This window comes from Anopheles merus, chromosome 2L (assembly GCF_017562075.2).
Source record: "Anopheles merus strain MAF chromosome 2L, AmerM5.1, whole genome shotgun sequence".
Taxonomy (NCBI): domain Eukaryota; kingdom Metazoa; phylum Arthropoda; class Insecta; order Diptera; family Culicidae; genus Anopheles; species Anopheles merus.
The window spans coordinates 17,270,068-17,288,602 of record NC_054083.1 but is presented as its reverse complement, the minus strand read 5'-3'; the positions used below and the strand labels follow the sequence as shown (position 1 = coordinate 17,288,602).

General features: G+C 43.6%; 3 protein-coding genes across 3 annotated transcripts; 2 read left to right on the top strand and 1 right to left on the bottom strand.

The window, feature by feature from the left end:
- Window positions 1–275: 275 nt before the first annotated feature.
- LOC121592259 lies at window positions 276–5,877 on the top strand. Its single transcript, XM_041913658.1, has 6 exons — window positions 276–2,263; window positions 3,125–3,135; window positions 4,759–5,044; window positions 5,127–5,331; window positions 5,427–5,650; window positions 5,724–5,877. Exons 1-6 carry the CDS (start codon window positions 1,227–1,229, stop codon window positions 5,875–5,877), a joined length of 1,917 nt encoding a protein of 638 aa, XP_041769592.1. The 5' UTR covers window positions 276–1,226.
- Window positions 5,878–6,013: 136 nt separating this feature from the next.
- LOC121594538 lies at window positions 6,014–7,573 on the bottom strand. The gene is made up of 3 exons (XM_041917914.1): window positions 6,488–7,573; window positions 6,285–6,418; window positions 6,014–6,212 (listed from the first exon to the last, which is right to left on the bottom strand). Exons 1-3 carry the CDS (start codon window positions 7,408–7,410, stop codon window positions 6,019–6,021), a joined length of 1,251 nt encoding a protein of 416 aa, XP_041773848.1. The 5' UTR covers window positions 7,411–7,573; the 3' UTR covers window positions 6,014–6,018.
- Window positions 7,574–13,546: 5,973 nt separating this feature from the next.
- Window positions 13,547–17,226, top strand: LOC121594543 (ubiquitin-conjugating enzyme E2 N). The gene is made up of 2 exons (XM_041917918.1): window positions 13,547–15,028; window positions 15,864–17,226. The coding sequence occupies exon 1, from the start codon at window positions 13,797–13,799 to the stop codon at window positions 14,253–14,255; it is 459 nt and encodes a 152-aa protein (XP_041773852.1). The 5' UTR covers window positions 13,547–13,796; the 3' UTR covers window positions 14,256–15,028; window positions 15,864–17,226.
- The last annotated feature ends 1,309 nt before the right edge of the window (window positions 17,227–18,535 follow it).

The window sequence follows — 18,535 nt, the reverse complement described above, 5'->3', positions numbered from 1 at the left end:
TGACAAATTCGGCAGAGCCAAAACAATCTGTTTTTGAAGCAATCTAGCGTGCAGAAGCTCAACGCATATCGATCGGCGGTAAGTTTTGCGTGTGCTTGTATTTTAGGTGTGATTAAGCATGTTGTGCATCTCCATCATATCGAATTTTGGCGGTGTTCTTCCGATAAAAAAGAATTTCATAATTGCAGTTCATGAAATGGGGAACGCAAAAAAAAAACAACGCAATGTCATTGCTGTCAAACTCTGTTATCCGGGAATGACAGTAGCTACGCTGCATGTGTGTGCGTATAGATGTGTGCGGCGGATGGTAGTGCTCTGTTGATGGAATCCGTGGCCTTCCGAAAAGGTTTTCGGATGCTCAGTCCCTCGCGGTACTTTAGTTCGTTCGTGTTGAAGATTGGATAATTTGTCGCGTGATTGTGTCATCGTCGCTACGGCACACACGTTTCCAGCGTTCGATGACGGTGAAACATAGCATCGTCGCAGCGTTTTGCGTTTCGGTTCCATTTGTGGCCGGGGGTTTGTGCTTTTGAATGGGCAATGCCATCGGTGAATCGCGCCTGCATACCGTAACAGAACCGAACAGTAACCATCGCGAGTGTAATCGAGCGCCAACGCTGGTATGACTCTGCTGCGCTAATTTAATGTTACCGGAGTTGAGCAATCCAGACGAATAAAAACGGCAAACGTTGCTGTTGCTGCCGACGGCGGCGGTGACCCTGTTCCGTACAAATCAAGTGTCAAATTCTTGTTGATACTGGAACGCAAATCGGTGGCCGTGATTGTTTGCGAATTATTTGGGGTAAAGCGCAGACTGCTTCGATCGGCAGAAACACACATAGCACAGCAGCATAGACGCAGCAACCAAGTGCCATGTGGTTAGTGTAGAACCGGATAGAGCACCATCAACCAACAAGGGGCCACGCAAGAATGCTCGATCGATCGAAACCCCACAAATCTATTCCTAGACCGGCACCAGCGAAGAGGCCGACCCCAAAAGTCGGTAGTAAAACTCACCCTACCAAGAAACAGTATAAATCTCCGTCGACGGTCATAGCACGACTCAGCAGCAGCGATAAGCATCGCCCGTCGGCACGGAATCTCGCACCCGTTAGGTTAGCGGCCGGGAGAAGGGAAGCATCATCCCGCGGCCAGCCCGGGATCCAGAGCGGAAGCAGCGTGTAAGCTATCCCGGTCCCCACGAGCGTTATCGCACCGGTCACGATATGATAGCTTATCTGTCGAAAATGCGATCGTCCGCGTCGGAGATGGCGGGCGGCGAAACGACCCAGTTTCTCAAACTATCCAGTGCCGTGTTTTACGGCCTCTCGTCGTTCCTGATCACCGTAGTCAATAAGACCGTGCTGACCAGCTACCGGTTTCCCTCGTTCCTGGTGCTCAGTCTCGGCCAGCTGACGGCCAGCATCGTGGTGCTGTTCGTCGCCAAGCGGCTGCAGCTAGTCAAGTATCCCGATTTCAGCCGAGACATCGCGCGCCGCATATTCCCGCTGCCGCTGATCTATCTCGGCAACATGATGTTCGGGCTCGGCGGCACGCAAGCCCTGAGCCTGCCAATGTTTGCCGCCCTGCGGCGGTTCTCCATCCTGCTGACGATGCTGCTGGAGCTGCTGGTGCTCGGCATTAGGCCCACGCTCGCAGTGAAGGTGAGCGTGTTCGCCATGGTAGGGGGCGCCCTGATGGCCGCGCTGGACGATCTCAGCTTCAATCTGCAGGGCTACATGTACGTGATGATCACGAACACGCTGACCGCGGCCAACGGCGTGTACATGAAGAAAAAGCTCGACACGGCCGACATGGGCAAGTATGGGCTGATGTACTACAACTCGCTGTTCATGATACTGCCGGCCTTCGTCGGCACCTGGCTGGCCGGTGACATCGACCGAGCGTGGCAGTATGAGGGCTGGAACGATCCGTTCTTCGTCGTGCAGTTCCTGCTGTCCTGCGTGATGGGCTTCATCCTGTCGTACAGTGTGATCCTGTGCACCCAGCACAACTCCGCCCTGACCACCACCATCGTGGGGTGCCTGAAGAACATCAGCGTCACGTACATCGGGATGTTCATCGGGGGCGACTACGTGTTTTCGCTGCTGAACGCGCTCGGCATCAACATCAGCGTGGCCGGCAGCCTGCTCTACACGTACGTCACCTTCCGGAAGAAGCCGAGCGGCGGGGGAGGAAGCGGTGACGCTGCCTCGTCCGACAAGAAGCTTCTGCTGCCCGCCGCCGGAAGAATCGATAACGTGTGAGAGGACGCGATGGTGGTGGTGGGTGCGCGCGTGTGTGTAGTAAAGCGATCAAAACCAAAGCAAGCTAACCGGAGGGCAGATAGTGGGGCATATATTTATTAGAAATGTCTGTACGTTGCCCCTTTCTCCCTCCCTTCGCCCACTCGCTTGCTAAGGGCAAATGCATTAGTTTCACAAAAAAAAAACCAGAAGGGCATTGGAGATGATTTCCCCGCGGGCGTGCAATGTGGCCATTGATTGTGGCGGTATACCAAGTGTACAGAGAGATGATGATCGATGTAGTTTTAAGCGATAATCACCTAAACGTTCACAATCACACACACACACACACACACACACACACACACACACACACACACACACACACACACACACACACACACACACACACACACACACACACACACACACACACACACACACACACACACGCGGCACCGGGAGTGCGCCGCGTGTCATCGGCAGTGATAGAAATATTTGAACAAAAACAAACGAATAATTCTCGTGCTCCGAACTCCGACGAGGATAAGGATGCCACATTACAATATTCTATTGTATAGCGAAAATACTGGCGCTCCTCCGCCGCCTTGTAAACGGAAAGCCACCCCTCCCGTACGTGAGTTGATATTAAAAAGAAGGCATTGCATCGGAGGCATGATAAGCTGTGTATCGTAGATTGTTTTTAGTTTCGCCTGTGTAGTTTTAAGTTGAAGATGTGTACATGTACCCCGTGTAGGAGATTTTAGTGAAGCTGATTGATGGAGTTGAAATATATACACCACCCAAGAGAGTTGGTGGATCGCCGTTGTGTAACAAAACCGCGTTGTGAGTGAGCATTTATGTTTTTTTTTCTTCAGTTGTATAAACGGTACGTCTGCGTATAACGAGAAAGAAAACTCATCAAAACCATGAACCACCCCATCAAGGTTGAGTAATCGGAACTTGGTGTACGTTCATCGCAGTGGAACGATGACATATAGAAAACGTCACGCCTTTTTAATCTAATCCAAAAAGGAAATTATATAAAGCAATACACGATAAAGCATTAAACCATTAAATGCGCACGGAAAGAGTGGGAGAGAGCAAACGTGTGATCAGGATTTATCGACCCTTTTTGGGGGCGAAACATTGACTAATGAACTGCTTGATAAAAACGGATTCAGCATGCATTTGGTGTCACACGATCGGGCTTTTCAGTCCAGGGTGAACGGCTCCATCCCTTGCTAACTTGAAAGATTTGGGTTTCGTTGCCGAATATGCTAGAAATGTATTTTTTTTAACTATGCAAAATTTCTATGGACTTGCCACAATTTCACAGCATGAACAGTACTCTGGATGGAGCGCATTTTTGATCCGCGGGCAATTGTTTGCGTTCTTCGTTAAACACGTCCCCAGTTGTATGACCAGCGGGAAAACCAGTTTATCAGTTGTTGTTCAGCTCTTTTTTTCGTTGCTTGTTCTGTAACGTACAAATCTCGGGCGGGTCGGCGGGCGTGTACTTTGCCGTTGCCCTTTAATGATATGGTTGGCCGTTTCACGAACCTACACTGCCAGCACAGCACACGAACTGTTGCTGTTGAGATTATTGAGTTTGCATTAGGATTATGCTTTGCCTTTTATTTTTAGCGGCAAAAGATAGGCTATTCGCGGGCCTTCAGATGACTTCATTCAAATGCTGTTGATCGAACATATTTGTGTGTGTGTTAGTTTGTTCATTGATTGATCATTCACTGTTCCGGTGGGGCAAGGTCAGCGTTTTTCATGATGAATAGAAGCAACCTTTACCAAATCCCAACGCAACACAAACAAACCGTTTCGTCTTCATGCGCGGAAACAATAGTGACCGTGACCTCGTTGGTAGGTTCAGGTTTATTGACACGGCAGCATAAGCGATGCGTCTTAACCGTCGTCGCCATCATCATCGCTGTGAGTCGCTCTGACCGTTCGAATCCGTTTGTACATCTTCTAGCATATTTCTGGGGAGCGTAACGAGAGGGAACAGGTGTTGAGCTGAGGATGTACATTCCTCTACGTCGGCACTCGTGTGACTGATGCGATGACGTCAGACATCCCAGAGTCAAGGGCTAGGAAGGTGAAGATCGCATTGAAATTACAGTACACGTACTGGCAGAAACTCCACTGAACGATCGCATGTTGTATATATTTGCTAATTATGTCTAAATTGAGCCGGTGCAGCTCTAATCAATACGACAGCGTTGTGGGACATATTGAAGGGTGGCTTTTTTTAGTGATATCTAACCACTGCGAGCCGGCCGTTAATGCATTTTTAGATAAAACCAGCATTGTCCCACTTATTTATCATCCCTTTTGTATGGGAAAATGTATTTAGCTGCACATAATAGAAGGTAATTATGTTTAATATTGTGTTTAATCACATGGTTCGGATTTTTTATTGTTGTAGATTATTAAATAGAAAAATGTATAAATTCTTTTTCAAATAATCGCTTCACCCATTCACATTTCCTTCCAGAACAAAAAAAAACACCAAAAATGTTTGTTCGAAAAAGCTGCTACCCGTTGATAAACGCCACGAGAAGATGTCTCCGGTATCGCCAGCTAAGCTCTAACACGGCCGGAACCGACGGCACAACAGCACCAACAGCCAACATTACCTTGAACGATGAGCCACAGCCGGCAGCAGACGAGATGGACGAGTTTACGAAAGAGTATCTTCGCAATCGAATTGAAGTCAGCAACATTCAAAGGCTAATTTTAAGCGCCGGAAGCTCCGTCGCCGCTTTAGTCGATCCGCGAAGGTAAGCCCTCCTGCATACTGCTCACCCAAAAGCCAATAAGCAAGTCATGCTAATTAATTTACTGTATTTTTTTTCTGCGCAGACATGATATGATCGCTTGCCTGGGGGAAACGACTGGGCGGGAGGCGTTGGAAAAAATGCTCCACTACATGAGATCAACCGAGGAGGGACAACGGATTCTGGCGGAGAAACCGCGCATCAATACGCGCACGGTGGATATGGAGGCGCTAAAGAAGATGCCAGAGCATACGTTCGGTTACACATACGTCAAGTTTATGGAAGATAATGTACAAGCGATTATCACGCAGACACAAACACACCCTCACACATTCGTTTCTTAAGTATGTTACAATTATGGTGTTTTTTTTCCTTTTTTTGATAGAATATTACACCCGATTCACGTATGGAGGTGCGATTTTTGGACGAGCCAGAACTTGCGTACGTCATGACCCGATACAGGGAAACGCACGATATGGTACACGCGATCCTCGACATGCCCACCAACATGTTGGGCGAGGTAACGGTCAAGTGGGTGGAAGCGTTAAACACCGGTCTACCGATGTGCTATGGCGGTGCCGTCTTTGGTGCCTTTCGGCTTCGTACCAAGTAAGTGGCTAGATTCGATAAAGATTTTCCCAACAGTGCTGCAACCCCAAAATGGTTCCACTTTCCATTTCAGACAAAGACAAAACTATCTGCGAAAGTATCTGCCCTGGGCCCTCCGGACGGGCAATCGGATCAAACCACTGATGGGCGTGTACTGGGAGAAGCGATGGGAGCAGGATGTAACGGAACTACGCAAAGAGTTAGGCATTGAGCTGTTGGCACCGTAGACCCATCCGCTTTCGCGTTTGCATCGTATTATAACAAAACCAAATCGCAATAGTGAGACGTTCGTTTGTAGTTATTATTTAAAAACCCCGTTTTTTTTTTGTCACGCCGCAAATTACTTCGCAAGAACAGCGCATATAACATTAAAATTTCAACGTGTATTTGTTTGGTTTCAAGTCCTTCGACTTTTTCCATGCTTCCCGCTGGGCCGCTTCCGTCGCGCTTCGGCCTAGCAGCAACTCCAGCAGCTGCCGATTGCACATCTCGGGCAGGGCGATGTTGAGATCGATCGCATTTTGCATGATTTCCGAACAGCCGCGCAAGTTTTTACGCCAATCTGTGAGAGACGCAATAGCACAACGTCATTAGTGTGTAGAATGTACAAACCTCTTTGCTCGCACACACTTACACTGATATTCAAATAGTCGGATGAGCATAACTTTACAATCCACCTTCATTTCGTGCTTGAGGAACATTTCGATTAATTGGTACACCTTTTCGACGTTGTTTTCGTACAGCAGTTTGTAGCACAGATTTGGTATCCTGTAAGTTTAAAATTATGTTTAAGTTGTTGCCATATTTCTTTATACATTTGAATCATCCGCCACGTACCTTTTGCTGATCGCGTTCCTTAGTGCGTCGTGCCGATCGAACAACGTTTTGGCCGCCTCCTGATCGCTGTGCCACGCACTAAGAAAGCTCTTTTCCCACACGTAGCAGATGGGAAACTCGTGACGCAGTTCGACTAAGCTGAACTCACACAGCTGCATTACGGCGAGCAGAACTGCTTCACTCTTTTTGCCAATCGTTTCATCGATAATTTCCAACAGTAAATGATCAATCATTATCATCCTTTCTTCGTTACACTCGAGCATAATGGACCGAAACGCGTCGAGTGATTTAAACGTGTTGCCCTGCTTCCACTCGCAAAGGGCCTTATAGTGCTCGAACCTTTCGATCGCTGTGCTGGCGCATTCCGGATGAAGCTTTCGGTAGAGTTCACTCAACCGTTCTATTGTTCGCGTTTCTGTCCGGTGTGACAGGTTCTTGAGAACGGCGTTTAATACCTGCAGTGATGGTAGCTTTTCGTATTCCAATATTTGTGCCAGTAGCAATTTCACGTCTTCGTTGTTGTGTTCCTTCAGTGCCGTTTCGAGTAGATGATCAACTTGGGATACATCCATCTGACTAATGTTTACCACTAGCGGGTTATTCGTAAGCTCGTTGTACAGCTCGCTGAACCGAAAGGAGGAGCGCTGGATGGTTTCCGCGGGTGTACGAAGGCTGGCAGCCAATTCAGACGGAGCTAGGTCGGCGGTTTTGGGTGGTGTTTTTGGTTGCCCGTTACGATGTCGGCTGTTCAAAACCTTCCATTTTAGCTTTTTGTTGTCCATCAGCTCACTGATAAAGGAATCAACCGCACTGATGTTGGTACTTTTGCGCTGATAGCAGACTAGCCAAGTAAGAAGCCACATGTTCGGTACCGAAGGACGGAACATGACGCCGTGCCGGGAAGCGGATAATAAGGTTGCCATGCTGGTAGTTTTTGGATGTTTTTATCTCTAAAAAGGTAACTTTTTCACGACGTAATTTCACATTTTTAAGCGCCCATTGTTATGCACGGTGTTTGTTTATTTCGCTGTCGATATTTCCCAAACAGACGAAACAGCTGACAGTGATTGTTATGACAGCGCGATTCACCATTCCCATTGAACAAATGAACGTAATACGGACGTCACACGAAGCGTACACTCAAAAAGTTTACGCTTGATTTGTATGGGAGAGCGTAAACTTCCTGTCAAAAGATTATAGGGTTGTATGGCTGAAATTTAGTTTACGCCAAAGTTTACGCTTCGTGTGACGTCCGTATAAAATTGTGCGCAAACAAAATATCCTTGAAACGCTTCGACACACTTCCGACGTAACATAGAAAGTCGTCCAAATATACTATTTTTCAACATTTTTGACATTTGTTCAATAATTTTTACTTGAAGGTATAATATTTTTATTACATATTTAGGGGAATGTTTTTTTGTGATTGGAAAAGATTAAACATCATTGCCACTCCTAAACCCAAGTACCATAAATCCACTAAACGAACACTAAATGGGTTCTCCCCAAATAACCAAATCATCCTTAACCCACTGTAAAACCACTTCAAAACCACGTGGGTTTGTGATGTTCGATTCAGTGTTTAACCCACCAAATTTTAGAACGATCGGAGCTGCCAGTTCCTATCCGATGTATTTATCTTGCCCACCTCTTAATGCTTTAATGCTCTAATTATCTTAACCCACCTTTTCCAAAAATGCTTTGAGGAAAAGTTTGGTCAAGGGTTGGCTTAGGTCAATATGCTGGACAGGACTTTAACTCCTCGGTTGATTAAATTCATTCACTTACATCACTGCACTTCAACTTCAGCAATATTATTAGTCTATAAACTATGCACTGACCAGCGAAATGGAAGAGTTCATTCGCAAGTAAACAAACACACATATACACATATACATAAAACATGTTTGTTTTACAACAAACCAACTTAACCACACACGCTTTATTGCTTCCTTTGCACAATTAAATAACATTTTAACACAGGTGAAACATGTTGAGCAAATAAATTTCCCGTGCATAAAAATCTGACTTCAACAAATTGAAGTGGCTGCTTCTGTGGCCGTGTGGCTTAACCCACCAAACTGATAGTTTTTTAGCTTTGTTTGATGGAATTGGATTTTTACTACAAGAAATTGGTGGTGTTTTCGGTATCTTCCCAAATAGCCAGAATTGCTTAAGCAGCTCATTTTGGCACGCTAAAGATCGCTGCCCTAATTCGCCTTTTGCAGTAGATAAACAGCATCAAAGTTCTATGTGGGTCTTTCAAACAGCGCCTAAGCAGCTTCCTTATGCCACGATGCCAGGGATTATTTTTCTTTGTATTTAATTTTCAAGCAAGCATCATCGATGAAATAAACAACAAGATTTGTTTCGTTTAAACACATATGTATTGTTGTGGGCAGCCGTGCGTGCCGACCCCTGGACCCAAATAGCCAGCTCGTACTTTATAGCTGATTTAGAGCTGATTAACGAAAAATCGGTCCGATGTCGTACTTTGTGGTTGATTAAGAGATAGACGGGACTTTGTGGAACTATGGAGCTTTTTAACAGGCACATGGTACTCTTTGAAACTTTGCGGCTGATTAGCACTATGTGTAGGGTTCATGATGGAATTTGAAGGCTTGTTAAGAAAGCGCACTGAACTTGGTGGAACTTTATAGCTTTTTAATGCATGGCATCGGTTCAAGGTGGCTCTTGTCAAAGTGTCAAAGACGGACGCCGGCAATAATCTCATTGCTGCTGCACAAGTTAGATTCGTTCTTTGAAGAATGAATATTGAGTGAAGTGATTGTGAATTATCAGCAACTTGTGTAAAATTTTGTGTAATTTATCAATACAAAAGATTTAAAAATATACATATATGTTTAAACGAAACAAATCTTGTTGTTTATTTCATCGATGATGCTTGCTTGAAAATTAAATACAAAGAAAAATAATCCCTGGCATCGTGGCATAAGGAAGCTGCTTAGGCGCTGTTTGAAAGACCCACATAGAACTTTGATGCTGTTTATCTACTGCAAAAGGTGAATTAGAGCAGCGATCTTTAGCGTACCAAAATGAGCTGCTTAAGCAATTCTGGCTATTTGGGGACTTACCGTAGCAGTTGCGCTGCCATCGGTCAACGTATAGGGGGACGACAGTGTGTACACGCACACTGTCGCACACACTAAGCTCGCAAGGGTTAGTGTGTGCCGAGCGCCGAGCAGAGTGTGCACGAAGGCCGATCGAGCAGGAGCTCTCGGCAGGGGCGCTCGGTGCGGCTGGCGCGCGGCCTACGTTGTAAAGTATCGTACGTTTTAACATATGTATATTTCGTGTGTATTTATTATAATGTAAAGTTTTAAGTGTTTAAATAAAGCAAAAGTGTTAAAACATAACATGTATATTTTGAAATCCTTTGTATTGATGAATTACATAAAATTTTACACAATTTACTGATAATTCACAATCACTTCACTCAATATTCATTCTTCAATTAATGAATCTAACTTGTGCAGCAGCAATGAGATTATTGCCGGCGTCCGTCTTTGACACTTTGACAAGAGCCATCTCGTACCGATGTCATGCATTAAAAAGCTATAAAGTTCCACCAAGTTCGGTACGCTTTCTTAACAAGCCTTCAAGTTCCACCATCAACCCTACACATAGTGCTAACCAGCCGCAAAGTTCCAAAGAGTACCATGTGCCTGTTAAAAAGCTCCATAGTTCCGCAAAGTACCGTCTATCTCTTAATCAGCCACAAAGTACGACATCGGAACGATTTTTCGTTAAACAGCCCTAAATCAGCTATAAAGTACGAGCTGGCTATTTGGGTTGGTTATATGGGTCAACGGCTCAAGCTAGACCTAGACCAGGAGTCTCCAAACTTTTCAGTTCGCGGGCCGCATTGCTTCACAATGAATCTTGTTGAGGGCCATTTTGACGCTACCTTTAGAATGAGTGGAAGTTAAAATCTCGTTTTAATAAGAAAATATTATTGAAATATATCAAATTTCTGCAGCTTTCTTTTATTGAATCTTGATTTTCATTTTTCAGAAGTAAAGAAAATAATCTGTTAGAAAAGAAAGCTATTCAATATAACCTTAACCCAGTCCTCGCGGGCCGCATTAAAGGCGCTTGAGGGCCGCATGCGGCCCGCGGGCCGTAGTTTGGAGACCCCTGACCTAGACGGAATATAAAAAGCCTTCGTTTGGCTTTCTTTGCTTTGAGAGCATTCTTCTTCCCCCTGGATTGTTTATGGTTTCTAATTGAAGTTATGCATCGCTAGAACTAGAACGTCGATACGATTGTTACCGCAGGACTCCATTCCGTGTTATGCTGTGTGGAGTCCTGCGGTTAAAATACTAAACCAGCAAGTGAGATTTTAGATGAAGATTAGATGAAGTTAGGTAAAACACATTAAAAGAAAAGGACAACTGTATAATGATGAGTTATAGAACTATATTATGGGCCAGTCAATAAGGCTTTGGAGCTTTCGTTTTTTTCTATGGATATTTGATTTTCCAGTCGTTTAAGCTAATCTGTGGCGCTTGGAAGCTGGCATAAAATAGCGCAGTATATGTTCTAACCGGGTCCTCTAACTTCTATGAAGTCCTTTTAACTTTCAAACGCTGATATTAAAATGAACCATCTAATCTGCACACACAAGAACATATAATTTCTATAATTAGGCGCAAAAAATGAGTCAAAAATAGTAAAAAAGAATCGCATTCGATCCATAGCAACGCCCATAAACAATGTTTATTTGAAATGTAAAAATTTTCCCATAGTTTTCTGCCCATTTGCACTAAACGCATCGATCTGTTCTCTTTCATGGACCTTGAGTAAAAGGGAGTGAAAGTTACATGAAATTGTTGTGGGCAGCCGTGCCGACCCCTGGACGTGCCTTGGCAGTTGCGCTGCCACCGGTCAACGTCCAGGAGGACGACAGTGTGTCACGCACACTGTCACACACACTAAGCGCGTGAGGCTTAGTGTGTACCGAGCCCCGCACGATTAGAGTGTGTTAGCGAGCCGATCGAGCAGGGACCCAAGTGCCACAGATTAAGCTTACCGCAGGACCAAGGTGTATGGATATTAGGAGGTGAAGTGCTTCAGAGCAAATTGACATTTCACGACTTGACATAACAATACTGGGTGCTCTGGTATTAAAATCGGGAAGGGCTGGAGGGAGGTGTAGAAAATTGTATGTGATTTGACATAACAATACTCAATGATGGCGCCTGTCAAACGTGTTAATAATTCACCTGGTAAATAAACACACCTTGCCGCAGGACTCCACACAGCATAACACGGAGCGCAATATAACAACTGACAGCTGCCAAACGCTTCAGAAAACGCTTCTTTGCTGGTAAAATGTTTTGAATATCCTTAGTAGGCAGCTCATTGTTCGTAGAAAAGCTACCAACCTACTGCGATGACCGACAGTTAATAAAACGCTTCACTTCCTTTCCCAAGCGTTTTCTGAAGCGCTTGGCAGCTATTATATTGCGCTCCGTGTTATGCTGTATGGGGTCCTGCGGTTATATTCAATCAAAACCATATCAAATACCCAAATAGCCTGAATTGCTTAGGGCGGTGGCAACGCTTTTTCGCATGCGATTTTATCGGACGGCCTGTCAAATTTTTATATGGAATTTGACAGATAACGTCGGACGACGGAATCGCATGTCCGAAGTTATCTGTCAAATCCCATATAAATCTTGTCCGATAAAATCGCATCCGATCAGCGTTGCCACTGCCCTCAAGCAGCTAATTTTGGCATGCTAAAGATCGCTGCTTGAATTCGCCTTTTGCAGTAGATAAACAGTGTCTAAGTTCCAGGTGGATTTTTCAAACAGCGCTTAAGCAGCTTCCTTATACCACGGTGCCAGGGATTTTTTTTTTTGCGTTTTATTTTCAAGCAAGGTATCATCAATGAAATAAACAACACGATGCGTGTTTTTATCTTCATGTTTATTTTAAAACTTTAAAAACTCTTGAATTTCATATAATTTTAGATAGTCCACTAAAAAATTACAATCACTTTACTCAATAATACTTCTTCATTTAACTTATCTAACTTGTGCAGCAGCAATGTGATGTTTGAGAGCACCAGCCTTTGACACTTTGACAAGAGCCATCTCGTACCGATGTCATGCTTTATAAATCTAAGAAGTTCCATAAAGTTCGGTACACATTCTTAACAAGCCTTCAAGTTCCACCATCAACCCTACACATAGTGCTAACCAGCCGCAAAGTTCCAAAGAGTACCATGTGCTTGTTAAAAAGCGCCATAGTTCCGCAAAGTACTTCTTATCTCTTAATCAGCGACAAAGTACGACATCGAAACGATTTTTCGTTAAACAGCCTCAAATCAGCTACAAAGTTCGAGCTGGCTATTTGGGTAATTAATTTTGTGGCAAAAACCACCACTCTATTTGCTAAATTATACGAAAATTAGTAATATTTTGGCAGGAGATCTTGAGATTCAAGTTACGCGAAAATTCGAGATACGCAGTATTTTGCGGCCGTTTTGGGCCCCATTAATAATGTATCTCGTGAACCGGCCGTACATTTTAACTGCATTCTTTTTACTTTGGACATTGCGTCGACATTGTATATGTGAAGCGTTTCTGTCAGTTGGGTATCGAATTTGCTCAGCTAAGCCCGGACTGGATTCGATCTTTCTTCGGCGAACGAGAACTTGTGTTCCGCTACTTGCGTTGAAAATTGTCATATCGATTTCGTGATTGTCGCGTCTCATTTCGTTGCTGGCGAAAGGAATAAGAAAGACCATCTGCATTCGGCATAGATTCTGTACCAACAAATTCCTTCTAGTTGTGTCGTCCTCGTGAAGTAATTCTCCCGTTAGGGCAGTAGTGCAAAGAGAAGTTCTCGAAGAACGATACCACCCGCTAACATTGTGTGCTTTTGCGTGAGGTTAAGCGGAGCACCCTACTGACAGCGCACGAACACACACACACACATACACGCAGACCGCAGAAAGGCCCCTTGTCGCTGTAGCAGCCCACTGTCAAATTTCTCGCTAGATTCAATATAGGAGGAGGCGTACAGGCCGGGCTAACACAGCCAGTAAGGATACACGGTTGGTGCACGCAAGAAAAGTCTGGAAACGCGCTCCACTGTACACGGCACACGTACACGAGCACGGTCAAGCACACACACATACTTAAACCCGTAGCAAGCAGTGTTTTTCGTCGTCCGTGTGAATAATAGCAGACGGACAAGGGAGCCCCCTTTGTGTCGCTCGCGTTGCGTGTGCGTGTGTGTCTGTCGCTGTGTGGAAAAGAAGGGAAGTTAAACAAATATGGCTGCTCTGCCCCGTAGAATAATCAAAGAAACGCAGCGCCTGATGCAGGAACCCGTCCCCGGCATCAGTGCCATACCGGACGAACAGAATGCCCGTTACTTTCACGTAATCGTGTTCGGTCCAGAGGATTCGCCGTTCGAGGGCGGTCTGTTCAAGCTGGAGCTGTTCCTGCCCGAGGACTATCCGATGTCGGCACCGAAGGTGCGTTTCATCACAAAGATCTACCACCCAAACATCGACCGTCTCGGCCGGATCTGTCTAGACATACTGAAGGACAAGTGGAGCCCGGCGCTGCAGATTCGCACCGTGCTGCTGTCGATTCAGGCACTGCTGAGCGCACCGAACCCGGACGATCCGCTCGCGAACGATGTGGCCGAGCTGTGGAAGGTGAACGAGGCGGAAGCGATCCGGAATGCGAAGGAATGGACGCAACGGTACGCCAACGTCGACAACTAGATGCTGATTAACCAATTTTCCTTAAAACTACAAACACACACACACACACACACAGAATAACTTTTTTTAAGAAACAAAACGCAAAACAAATTGTAATTGTGAGCGGGCGGATTTAACAAGTACGAGCGTACCCGCAGCAACAGAAACCAGCAGCCTCAGCAACAGCAACAGCAGCAGCAACAACAGCAGCAACTTTCCAGCTCCAGTTATCATCAATAATCCTCCCTTTGCCGAGTGTGTCCACAGAGGCAGAGCAAAACACTCTGTGGGAAAAGAAATAAAAGCTTGTGCGTGTGTATGTGTGCAAGTATGTGCGCGTGGTGTGTGTGTATCCAATAATTTGCGTGTGTCTGGAGGAATTTATAAAAATTAGACAGCATCATCCCAGTAGCCGCTAAATGAACTGTCAAACATCTTAACCGCGGAACTATAAAAACAGAAATAGAAGAGCCCACGACATAACGAACGAAGAATTATCTCCTGCTGCAGTTAGTAGACGGTGTGTGATAGCCTTCGAGCATTAGCTGCGAACCACGCGGCGGCACTTCTATGCCGTACGAGCTTGTTTTCGCGTCAACATTAAGTACACGTGAATGCGTGCGTGCGTGCGTCCGTCGTGCTGCCGCACACACACACATAATCAACAACAGTATATGGACAAGCAGTAACAATAACTCATAACAACGCTCGACTCCCTATGCGATGGGAAGCCTCACACTACTAGCGAAACAATGGCATCGGTGGCGGTGGCGCGAGGAAATGTTCACCTTAAGGTAAATACACTAATCGATTCTATCGACTGTTGGTGTAGTGTTGCTTTCATTGCCATAAGCATGGAACGGAGAGAGTGCGAGACGAGGTTGGTGAATAGAGTACGGGGACGGTCATTTGTGATGGGGGGAGAGAGTTTGGTGTTGAGTCTGTCCTTGGCAAACCAACGACAACAAAGAACAAATAGGCGTTCTGGAACTTTCGAATTTTAATGCTTTTAATACATTGCAGTCAAATTGATTGTTAGTTTGCGAAGAATTGAATTGCTTTATTCGTTTGAAACTTATTTGTTGTTTGATTGGCTTACTCTCATACACAGTACAGGCGTAGACTTTAAAAACAGCGTAAATATCCATGAACCTAAATAACGCATTGCGGTTGACCGTTTGCCGATGGCGTTTATTCACGTTTGCAATCCAATTAAACACGCCAAAGCATGGCACAAATATAGCACGCTATAATGGATGCATGCTGCTGCTCATCAACGTCTAGTAGAGAAGTAGAACGATCGTAAAGGCAACACCTGCACCTGGTACGTGCATGGTGGAATGAAGACTTATACGAGTTTGACGCATCGAAAAGAATTATCTACCCCATCGGATTGTAAAATAAGTAACGGACAAATACACACACACTGGGCTTCAGTCAAGGGGCCGTAAGGTCCTAGTATAGAGCTAGTAGTAGCGAAAAAGGAATTTAATACTCTATAGGAATTTAAGTCACCGGGACATAAAGGAGGATCAAAGAATAGAGAAACATACATATGAGTCAGGCTTATTAAATGCTCAAAGATAATATTGTTTGATTAATTTTGTTATTTTTATTTTCTCATTCTAGATGGCTAATTGCAGCTTAAGAATGAAGCAAAAAACATAAAATTTCCCAACGACTACAACATGTTGTGGGCAGTGTCAAAGAGGAGTAACAATTATCAGCTGGAAATTCAACAAAGGTGAACAACGAGTGGTGCTGTATCTGTTAATCAGGAATGGGCAGGAACCAAGTCGAAAATTTATTGCTGTCAGCTGTGCTTAGATATCAATAAAATTAAAGTGCTAGTACCCAATGAATGAGCAATGGCCGCAAACCATCAATCGATCGAGCGAACGACGGGATAGGTTGAAGAAAAAGTAGACTAAAAAGATGTGTCAACATGCAATTTTCACCAAGTCACGATAACGGCAACATCGTTCCCGTTTTTTTCGTTCCTCTTACCTTACCGATTGTATCTGTAACGTGAAGTTACTTGATTAGCTGTAGCTCGAATCTTCTAGCATATTACGGGTTTTATCGGTTGAATACAGCTTCGACAGTAGACATTTTCTCCACTATTCTTCTCTTCAATACGAGCATCATTATTTTGTTTGGCAAGTTTGCTAAATTGAAAACATTTGCGATAACTCAAGCATAACTCAACATTTTAGGGCGATTTTGCTTTAAGTAGAATAGCAAACGAAAGAACGTCCAGAAAAAAAGGATTAAATTACAGTTATGGCAACATAAAAGAAACGCCATTTGCAGTGATCTAGGAGAAGAAAAAGGAATAAACGAACTAACCAAAAGTGCTGCCTCCTGACACTTTTTAAATGATTTAAAACAAAATACTTCAGTCAATGCCGCAGCTTGATATTCTGCATGATTGCACATGCCCCAACACAAACATACCACGGTTACAAGCACGTACAATTAGTTCAGTTATTGATGAATAGCTGCTGCAAATGGAACGAAACAAAAAAAAAGTTGGCGCGTACTGCTGTAACACTTTCGAAACAACTCACTGCAAACGCATTAAAAAAACAACTCGTTCGTGAATTGGTAGGTCAAACGGAATTTAGAATATCACTGTAAGAAGGGACGCGAATGTACTGATAGGAAACTGAGGAGGAAAAAGGGAACTGTGAGATAATTTACGAACTGAAAAAATGGTAAAGCACACGTACGAACAACATCTATAGAAGAAGGGGAACGGGAATGAGTACGAGGATAGAAGCCCATTGTGCTATCGTATGATATAAGAGAAAGTAATTATGATCACCAAGAAACGGCATTCAATTCGCAAAAACAAACTCTATTTCACAAACTACACTAAAAAACAAAAAAGAACAAACAAAAAAAGAAAGAAACACGCAAACACATTCTACGGAAAACAAACAGTTGTATATTAGAATGAGGATTATAAATAATTGAATGAAAAACTAAACCGAAAGTGTATTGTGTATCGAAAGTGTAATAAGAGAAAATGTTGAGAAAACACAGCTTTGTTTCGGGTAGTATTGGGGATTTATTATTTGAACTTCAACAGTCAGAATTCAGTAGAATAGCTAATCGATGTTCGAAAATGTTCACTATAGAAAAACAAAAAGTTTTTTATCGTGTGTAATGAACTTACCAACTAACTGGCTCAAAGTTTATTGTTGGCAAGCAATCAAAGGTCAACTAATGAGTACAGATTGGATTATGATTTTTACACGCGGGAAATACTACTTTGAATTGTGTTTCAGATTCTGAATTCGAAAGATTTCCTAGAATGATTCAATCGGAGCGGATCCCATTTGAAGGATTCGATTCGGATCGAATCCTTTTAAAGATGCTATTACGACTGTGGTTCTATAGCTATTTGATTGCTATTGGGATGTAACTTGAAATTTATTATTACGATTTTTTATTGGGATTTGATCGCGAGTTAAGTGTATGGGTTTCGGATACACTAATAAGAACGTCTGTTCTGGTTGGATTCTACTTACAGATTGATCTTTATTAGAAACGCTCGCTTAGATTTAACCTATCAATCCTATGTACTTTGCATGCATATAAGCAAAATAGTATTGCTAAATAGTATTGGTGTTAACTCCTCCCAGCTTAAAAGAACGATGCCCACATCGTAAGGAATCATATGATGAAACTATAACATTACAGGAATATAACCAAACAAAAACAGAGATGGGAGAAACATTTAATGCATAGAGCCGATGTATGAAATGCCAGGGTGTTCGTCCATAATCTCGATGAAAAACTCCTGTTTGGAGTTGGGTTCTCATGGTTTACCATCCCTTTTTTGCAATCTTTCTTAGATGTTCTACCTGCATCTGATATCAAGCACGAAATAATGCTTTTTTTTTACATACGTTGCAAAATTGTCAGGTGATTGGCATTATAACCATATTGTATTATCCACCATAGAAACATTACAGTTTCACGGATATTTTGTGTTTGAACGATAGTGGCCTTTTTCATAGTTTTCAATTCTCACTCAAATCTGAATTCACAAGTGTTATATGTTAGCAATGCTCACTCAAAATATAAAGCCTTTTATGGGACGAGAGCATGGGAGTTTAACGTGAAGCTGTAAGATAGTTTTAAATTTCTGTTTCACATATTCAGCTGGTTTGAGTTATTTAATTTCTCTTTTTTTATAACAAATTCTTCCACATTACTATTTATTAGTTAGATATTGTATCTAACTACTAGTAGCCTGTGCAATACATGAAAATGTATATGATCAAAGGTGC